Genomic DNA, 9418 nt, shown 5'->3' on the forward strand with positions numbered 1-9418 from the left:
GCCTTCTTACGATTTATCGCCATTTGGGTGCACAGGCGAACAGTGCTCCAGCTTTTCCTCGCCCAATACCTTCTTTGCATTCTTAATCTGCACCTTCTCAGAAAGAGGCGAGGGACACAATTGGAATCAAAGTGGTAGAAGGAATACATTAAGTGAACATATAAATTCAACAGTTACTACATTTAAATAAGAAAACAGGACCCCAGACAGGATCCAAATCTGGGCAGATTATAGGACATATTACTACAATCATGTTTAATATCTAAATCGGGTTATTTGCGACAACATATGCAAGTGGCCAACAGTGCAATGGTTTATGGGATTGTAGGATTGTGAGGCTTTTGCATGGATTTGAAAAAGCACCCACATTTATAAAGTCAAATGCAGCAGACAAACGAGGAAGAGGATACATAAAATATCCTTAAAGAAATTACACTGACTTCACTTCAGTGACTGACACTGGTGTAAGGGGGTAACTGCTCTTGGGGTCCCCTAAAAGAAAAGCTTTTGCCGGACATGGGGAGAACAGGCATGTCCAGGAGAGTCATGCCATAACTGCATTAAACCACTTAAGCGAAAGCATTTAATTAGGACAGTGATGTGTACAAACCCCAATGCCATAAGCAAACCAACGCCCAAATACCTCTTACTAACAGTGAAAGCATTCACATTGTAGAGGCTCTGTAATCATTTGTCCTGTGAAACACCCTAACGTGTCAGTGCAAGTTTGCTGATCAAACATAACATTCCTAAAAAGTCATCGTTGTGATCTCACTGGACCATGTTTGTGGAGGCCCACAGAATTGCCCGAGCTTCTCCAGTTTAGTCATTTCAGTTTTTTCTGCATAAACTTCATACAGCTAAACACTGAACATTTCAATGCTATGTGGTATTAGTACACAGAAATAGGTCTGAAGGAAACCTAACAGTTAAAATCACAACATGTAGGCCTAGGAACCTACAAATCCACCCTATTATCGGCTCTATTTGCCTTGTTAATAAAAGACAGATATTTTGAAAATAATATTGCAGAAGCAAGTGGGCCACAGTTCTTTGTGTTCTTGGATTATTAGCAGGAGAAGCTTATAGGTAAAATGTTATAGATGAACTATCTACTGATTTCAGTGCACTTGACCTCAACGTTACCATGACCTATTGTACAAAACAAAAGATATAACATCACTCTAGATAGCTAAAAGGTGGTCTTTTGTGTGAAATGATCGATAAACTGCAAGGGGAGCTGTTAAAGGTTCATATGTGAAATATCAAAACCCCTGGTAAAAGGTCCGTCACCAGCTTGTCTCTATGGAGATGTGCTTGTCTTGCCTAAAATAGTAGTTCTCAAACTTCTCAGTCCAATAACCACCTAAGAAAATATTTGACTTTCTGAGTAAGCGACCAGATATAAACCAGGTCTGTAACAGGATTTTTACAGGTCTAAATTAGGGCTAATCCAGATATGTAAGACTACTACATAACAAACATGTGAATATGATTAAGCAAAGACAGAGCAGCAGTCTGAGCACCACCAGAAGAAACCTGTGTACTACCAGTGGTACGGGTACCACAATTTAAGAAACACTGGCTTGAAGGTTCTCCATAAAGACAAGTGGGCAATGCCAGCAAGCCAAGATTCAGGTGAGATCTGTGGAGAGTACTTGTTTACAGCAAAGAAAGGATGCATGTTTTGTTTTTCAAAATTTATATTAGTCATTTAAAAAATCTTGTTATTTAATATAAAAAAGAATGTTTCTGTGGATAAACACGTGGAGTTTTTAATAAAATATTTGACTTACCTAACAGTCAACACTGTGGGTAAAATCTTAAATGAACGACGCGATGACGTCAAATAGTTGCGCCGAGGTTTTTTGTTTTTTTTTAACCACGTGGGATGTTTTGTTTTTTTTTCGTCTTGGAGCAAAACAACCGCAGAGCGCTTGGCGTGTCACAGGGAACATGAGACAACTTTTGGTGATTGTTTCCTAAACTGAAGCCCACGGAGCAGCCGCTGAGGTGTGACTGTCCCGCTGCGCTGTCCGGACCATGCCCCACGATCCCGACCCTCCTCCGGCCAAAAAATTCAAGCCGGGGTCCGTTCTGTTCAGTCTCAACCAGAAGAAACCTGGAATGCTGCTGCCGAGAAAAGGAAATGTATCCACGCCTATAGATGTCCAAAGAAAGCAGCTGCCAATTTACCAGGCTAAACCTCAGCTACTCAACCAACTGAGACAGCTCAACAATGCCATCCTGATCGGTGAGGCTCATGAGCTAGCTCCAGACTAGCATCAGGACAACACCGAGCGAGAGGCACTAAACACCATCAAGAGCCATTTTACACTGTCTAGATTATTATTGTGAGAAAATTCTGTACACGTGCATTTTTATCTTGCATAATTATTTCTTCTAATCTAATGTAAAATAAGTAGCTCTGAAGGGTCCCACCTGGTGGACTCATTCAGTCTTAACTACTCTGCTCAGAGAGTAAGTAAGTTATGTGTGATGCTTTGAAGAAGGGTTTGGTTGACAGTGTATCCATAGTGCTTAAATTGGTGTATATGAGTGGTGTGTAAAGTTGTATTTACTGTATATTTTATTTTCTGTTACACAGGTGAGACCGGTTCTGGAAAAACTACTCAGATTCCTCAGTACTTATATGAGGCTGGTATTGGGCGTCAGGGCATCATTGCCATCACTCAACCTCGAAGAGTTGCTGCTATTTCACTGGCAGGAAGGGTGGCAGAAGAGAAGAGAACTCAACTTGGCAAACTGGTAATGATGTTAGTTTTTCTTAGGTTAAGTTTTTCACAATTGTCCTCTTACTTTGTTATACAACTATTGATTTACCTGTTGTTGTTATCTTCTTCAGGTGGGTTACACTGTCCGATTTGAAGATGTTACATCATTTGAGACAAAGATAAAATTCATGACTGATGGCATGCTACTTCGTGAAGCCATTGGAGACCCCTTACTTCTGCGTTACACAATAGTGGTTTTAGATGAGGCTCATGAGCGCACAGTGCACACCGATGTGCTGTTTGGTGTAGTCAAGACTGCTCAGAGACGGCGCAAAGAGTTGAACAAGATCCCACTGAAGGTATACAGAGGACTCACTGACTTTATATTTGGTTATAGCTCCATATTTACGTAAACATTATGTAATGTGCTTTTTTTGTGTATCCCAGGTCTTAGTGATGTCAGCTACAATGGATGTGGATTTATTTTCTGAATACTTTAACAAGTCTCCTGTGCTGTACTTGGAAGGAAGGCAACATCCCATTCAGATCTACTACACAAAACAACCCCAGTCAGACTATCTCCAGGCTGCGCTGGTCACCATCTTCCAGATACATCAGGTAGTGCCCATTATGTTTGAAATTTTACAGGAAAAAATACATGGCCCTACAAAATCTAAAGTGTGAATTATTAGAGAAAATGCGAAAAGCTATGGTGTTGAATACATTTAAGGAAATTTATTTTGCACAAAAATTAATAAAGCGTGGTTATGTACTTGCAGGAAGCCCCACAGTCCCAAGATATTTTGGTTTTTATGACGGGCCAAGAAGAGATCGAGGCACTTGCAAGAACATGCAGGGACATTGCTAAGCACCTTCCTGACAACTGTGGTCCTATGGTCGTTATTCCTCTTTATGCATCACTGCCCCCAGTGCAGCAGCTCCGAGTTTTCCAGCCTGCTCCCAAGGTGAAGACACACTCAACATCATCTGGTCCAATGAATATAGATAGATGCTGTTAGACAGTGCCTCTTTTTTACATACTAATTGATGTAAAATATAACAATATTTGTGCTGTGTTTTTAGGGAAGTAGGAAGGTTATTCTCTCAACAAACATTGCTGAAACATCTGTTACAATCTCTGGCATCAAATATGTTGTAGACACTGGAATGGTGAAGGCAAAACGCTTCAGTCCTGGTAAGCCTATTTCTTCTTGTTTTTGAGTGCATCCATTTTTAAAGCATGTATTTTAACATTTGCTCTGTGTTCATAGAGAGCGGTCTGGAGGTGTTGGCTGTGCAGCGGGTCTCTAAAGCTCAAGCGTGGCAGCGGGCAGGACGGGCTGGCAGAGAGGACTCCGGCTCCTGCTACCGTCTTTACACTGAGGATGAGTTTGATAATCTCATTCCTATGACCGTGCCTGAGATCCAAAGGTAGAATAGCACATTGATTACTGTGCATTTTTATAGTTTCAGACTTTATGTCCCAAACTGCTATGTTTTTTTTAACTATTTGAAATCATATTTGGCCGTTTCATGTATCCATGTCACTGTAATTGAACACTTCATTCATTCTTCTTCTGTGTGTTTGCAGGTGCAACTTGGCTGGGGTAATGCTACAGCTAATGGCTTTAGGGATTCCAGATGTAATGAATTTTGATTTCATGTCTAAACCCTCTCCAGGTAAAATCTTGTGGTGGTAGGATCATTGCTGCATTATACTTTGGTAAACAAAAAAGTAAGTCATTTTTTGAGTGGGTGTGTTTTTTTTTTTTCCTGTTTAGAGGCTGTTTGCTCTGCAGTGGAGCACTTGGAGCTGCTGGGGGCAGTAGAGAAGAAGGATGGACAAGTTGTTCTCACTGCTGTGGGGAAGAAAATGGCCAGCTTTCCTCTAGAGCCAAGATATGCAAAAGTAACTCACTTATTAATATCCAGATCAATATCTTTTTGCCTTTGATCCAGTGTAATGACTTTTGTAGGATTTAGTGCGAACTGTAAACACATTTCAATTAATTTAATATCAACATTAGCATTAAATAAAAAATATATGTAATATTGCAAAACAATGTTTTAAACTTCACAAAACAACATCAAAGCAGTATTGCTCTTGCTATAACATCAGACGGACATTAAGGTCTTCATTTTACCATCCAAGAGCTTTTGGCCATTCTACATAAAGTAAAAGTGAACTCATTCTCTAGATCCATGCATACATAGAGAAGATCTTTAACAAGATGTCTTATCATTGTATAATATGTCTACTCTTTCAGACCATCCTCCTCTCTCCAGAGTTCTCCTGTTCAGAGGAGGTCATCAGTATTGTGTCTCTACTGTCTGTGGACACTGTGCTGTACAACCCTCCTGCTCGCAGGGATGAGGTCCTGGCTGCTCGGAAGAAGTTCACCTCTAGTGAAGGAGACCACATGACTTTACTCCATATTTATAGGGCCTTCAAGAAAGTCAGTGGTAACAAGGTGTGTAAAAATGTCAAAATCTCACACAAAAAAAAACAAGCAAATGGGCTCATTGTGTATGTGTGTTCTTTTAGGACTGGTGCCGGGAGAACTTTGTCAACAGCAGAAACATGAGTCTAGTAAAGGAAGTCCAAGCACAGCTCAAAGAAATCTGCCTTAAGGTAAAAAAAAAAATGATTACATTTTACACATTTTAAATTAAGATACTAATTTGTGTTTTGTTTGTAATTTATAGCTAAATTTGAAGTTGGTGTCCTGTGGGGCAGACACAGGAAGTGTTCGCCGGTGTCTTGCACATGGCATGTTTGTTAATGCAGCAGAGCTGCAGCCAGATGGGACCTATTTAGCTTTGGACACCCATCAGCCTGTAGCTATCCACCCTTCTTCAGTCCTGTTCCAGGCAAAGCCAGCCTACGTGGTGTTCAATGAGCTGTTGCACACATCCCGCTGCTACATGAGGGACCTATGTTTGGTGGATGCGGACTGGCTTTTGGACGCAGCACCAGAATACTTTGGACGTAAACTCCATCTCTCTAAAAGTTAACCTCTAATACCACAAGGATGGAGAGAATTGGAAGATGGATAAAGAGATGCTGGTTTGATACAAGTATAATTATTAGAGCTGTCATTAACTGATTTTTCCCTCCAAAAAATACTACCTCCAAGTGGTTGTAATCTGGAATGTGTGAGTGCAACAGTTCTCACATCTTAAAATAGTACTTAAATATTTTTTCTCTCCCTTGTGTCATAAGATAGATGTTTTACTTCAAAGATTCTTTACATTGTTGTGTGAAGCTGAAATATTTCAATCCTTTTGAGTGAGTTTAAAATCGAATTTAAGAAATGTAAATGTAAGTAAAGTAGCAAAAGACCTTGCCAAAAGGTCAAGTTGCATGCTGTACCAACACATGTAAATGTTAAATGTGTCCACATAGCAATTGCAGCTCCTAAAGTTACCTACAACCAACAATCTGATTGTCTACATATGCACATACCTCACACATAATTTTGCTTTGTCATGCTAGTCTTAAAAAATCGCTTGCCTTTTTCTGCAGATGATAGTCTTTGCTGTTTACATATTGTACATAACACAGATTATAGTTCTGCACTGATGAAGCATTGGTGTATTCTTATGGATGCAATGCATGAATATTGTAGTTGATCTGATTAAGGTCTTTCACACTTTATGGAATGTACTCAGGATTGTATAATATGAGGTATAACACAGCATTTCTATTTTTCAAAATGCCAAAAATTGTAGAGATTTTGTAGAATTACCAAATGTAATATGAATGTTCTTAAGAGATGTGTGGTTTGAAAATATATTGCATTTAATTTACTGACAGGAAATCCTAAGATATGCATGAACTGTGCCAAATTGTGGCCCAATAAGTCAAATACTTTTATAGTGTAACATTTTGGGGCACATAAGTTGCAGTTTTCACAAAGGCTACAAATGCAAAAAGATATTGTACAATAATCACAACCATGAACCAATTAAATGCACTAAACATATGCTTTAGTCCTTGTATTATATTATGAATGAATCATGCATTTACTTGATGCCTAACTTTAAGGGGGACAAAGTGTTGGTCTACATGTGGTAAATCATCAACATGGTTTAAAGTTGAGGTATCGGTTAATTTAGAATAAATTAAGGACAGGATTTAGGTAAAGGTTAGTCAAGTAGTAATTATTATCAAGGATAGGATAGTGCAGTGTACCATGTTTTTGAACAACCACAGGAGGCGCAAGAGACCGAAAAATGCGTTTTTGTGTTTATAAAATCAAATCTTTGTAAATACTATCTCTATACATTATTATTTGTGGTATGAAGTAGAGTATAACTATACATTTTTGACAGAGACATAGAAAAAAAAGTAATATTTCAGTATTAATTCTTGTATGTAGTACTTCCGGAGCAGAGGTCATAGTTGCGACAGGTCAACGTGCCCTCCACACGTGTGTGCACTGTATTACTAAGGTAGTAAAGAGGGAATAGGAGTTCTAGATATTTTTTTGTATTTATTCTGTTTTGTAGTTAGCTATTTTGTACTGCCATGCTTAAATCTGTAGTCCGTGCGGTCGGGGCTGCTGTCCGCGTTTCTAATGCTACAGTCACTTCCTCTGTACGAGCTGCGCCTCTCCGCTGCCCGGTCTTATGTGCCCCCAGCTCGGCTACAGCTCGGCCTTTTACCCGGTCCTTGTGGATGCTCAGTAACAGCGGAGCTTCTTCTGGTTATAGACCCAAACTGTTTAGCTCAAAAGTACTGACTCCTTCAATTTCGTGTGGATGTGGGGGACTGCACACAGAAGGTAAGTCTAATGCTCAAACTTAGCTAGCACAGCATGTATCCTGTCACTGAGTCCACATGTTTGTAAAAATGTTTGAATCTATAATATAGTCGTTTTATTTTAAGTTACCTGGTGCTGTTTTATTGCTGTCATTTTGAACTTCATATAATAAAATAAAAGTGGCCTGCATGCTTTGATCAGTTCACCTTGAGATGTCCCTGTAACATCCCCAAATCGTAATTAAAAAGCAGTCATTTGATTAGCAGTTTTCTATACAAGGTTGCAACGTGATTCACAATTAAACAGTTATTGAATGAAAACGGATGATAGGTGATAATAAAAACAAGTAGGGTACAAATGAACGATCAGAACATTAAAGATGTTAATTTCAGTAATGTATTTTTATTTTCTGATCAGGAGACAAAGCCTTTGGTGATTTCCTTACTGATGAAATCAAAGAAGAGAAGAAGATCCAAAAGTCTAAGACCCTTCCAAAGATGTCTGGGGGATGGGAGCTGGAGATGAATGGCACAGAAGCTAAACTTGTCCGATTTGTTTCCGGGGAGAAGTAAGACTGAGAGAAAACATCTGATAACATTCTGAATGTATGTTATTAATCAATGTTTGTTTTTCAGAGTCACTGTCACATTCAATGTCAATAACAGCATCCCCCCAAACTTTGGAGAAGAAGTGGAACAGGGGCAACAGAAACCAGCTGAAGAAGAGGTAAAAGCAATGACAATATTTTTGTTGTTAAATTGGGCTGTTCTCTGATTAAAATGGGTTGAAATTGAAATTGGATTTAATACCAAGAACAGTCAAACTATGACTTGTATATTTGTCTCTAAATCATTTAACAATTACCTTTTTTGATATTTTAGCCAGAAATTGTTTCAACGCCAAACTTTGTTGTTGAAGTTACCAAACAGGGTGCCAAGCATTCTCTGGTGTTCGACTGCAATTTCCCAGAAGATGAGGTAAGTAAAACAAATGTTTCTTTTAAAAAACAATTGTAAAGAAAACTTATCTTTATATTATTTTTATTCTGCTGAATTTATTTATTTATACTGTTTTGTTTTTATTTTTCCAGATAAGTCATGGTGAAGGAGAAGAGGAGAGTGATATATTTGCCATTCGTGAGGTCAGTTTTCAGCCTGAAGGCGACGGAGATTGGAAAGAAACCAGTTACACACTTAACACAGACTCTCTGGACTGGGTATGTCTCATTTTGTATTACCTTAAAAAGTTTCACAGTTGTTGAATGCTTTTTTTATTCTGAAAATGTATTGTTTTGACCCACTCGTACCTCTTTTTAAACACACCATTTGTTTTTAGGCTCTTTATGACCACCTAATGGACTTTCTTGCTGATCGAGGCGTTGACAACACATTTGCTGATGAGCTCATGGAGCTGAGCACTGCTGTTGAGCACCAAGAGTACATCAAGTTTCTAGAAGACCTACAGAGCTTTGTTAAATGTACCTAATGTGTTAATAGTATAAAGATAGATTTTGTTTTCAATCTGTCTAGTTAATGTCCAGGGTTGCACTGTGAAACAAGCTGCAGCACTTAATACACAGACTGAACACTGAATTTGACAGTACTTCAGTTTGACCATGTTAAATATGTTATTATACATAAGGTTTAATTTATAGAAGAAATATTACGATTATGTTCAAAGGATTCAAAAAATGTAAAACGGCACCAGTGATGACTTAAACTTTGCAGCATAACACCATTATCTGTTTGGATCAGTGCAGAATACATAGCCCCCAACACTGATGATAAAGTGTTGATGTTACAATATATCATAGGGTAAGTGGATCAAGATATGTAATTTACAGTTAATGTATTGTACAATAAAACTTTAATATTTGTTATTGAGTGACTTGTTTCGTAGTCTGGCGGTTTCTGTGTT

The 9418-nt window shown here is 38.6% G+C and overlaps 2 protein-coding genes across 2 annotated transcripts; both read left to right on the forward strand.

Moving 5' to 3' along the window:
• Positions 1-1852: 1852 nt before the first annotated feature.
• On the forward strand, positions 1853-6716 carry dhx33 (DEAH (Asp-Glu-Ala-His) box polypeptide 33). Its single transcript, XM_033978298.2, has 12 exons — positions 1853-2254; positions 2609-2769; positions 2867-3094; positions 3183-3353; positions 3515-3700; positions 3819-3930; positions 4007-4166; positions 4327-4415; positions 4517-4644; positions 5003-5206; positions 5281-5367; positions 5442-6716. The coding sequence occupies exons 1-12, from the start codon at positions 2044-2046 to the stop codon at positions 5748-5750; spliced, it is 2046 nt and encodes a 681-aa protein (XP_033834189.1). The 5' UTR covers positions 1853-2043; the 3' UTR covers positions 5751-6716.
• A 413-nt stretch (positions 6717-7129) lies between these two features.
• c1qbp (complement component 1, q subcomponent binding protein) lies at positions 7130-9386 on the forward strand. The gene is made up of 6 exons (XM_033978860.2): positions 7130-7522; positions 7919-8069; positions 8137-8227; positions 8383-8478; positions 8592-8717; positions 8837-9386. Exons 1-6 carry the CDS (start codon positions 7267-7269, stop codon positions 8984-8986), a joined length of 870 nt encoding a protein of 289 aa, XP_033834751.1. The 5' UTR covers positions 7130-7266; the 3' UTR covers positions 8987-9386.
• The last annotated feature ends 32 nt before the right edge of the window (positions 9387-9418 follow it).

The sequence above is a fragment of the Periophthalmus magnuspinnatus genome, chromosome 14 (genome assembly GCF_009829125.3).
Source record: "Periophthalmus magnuspinnatus isolate fPerMag1 chromosome 14, fPerMag1.2.pri, whole genome shotgun sequence".
Taxonomy (NCBI): domain Eukaryota; kingdom Metazoa; phylum Chordata; class Actinopteri; order Gobiiformes; family Gobiidae; genus Periophthalmus; species Periophthalmus magnuspinnatus.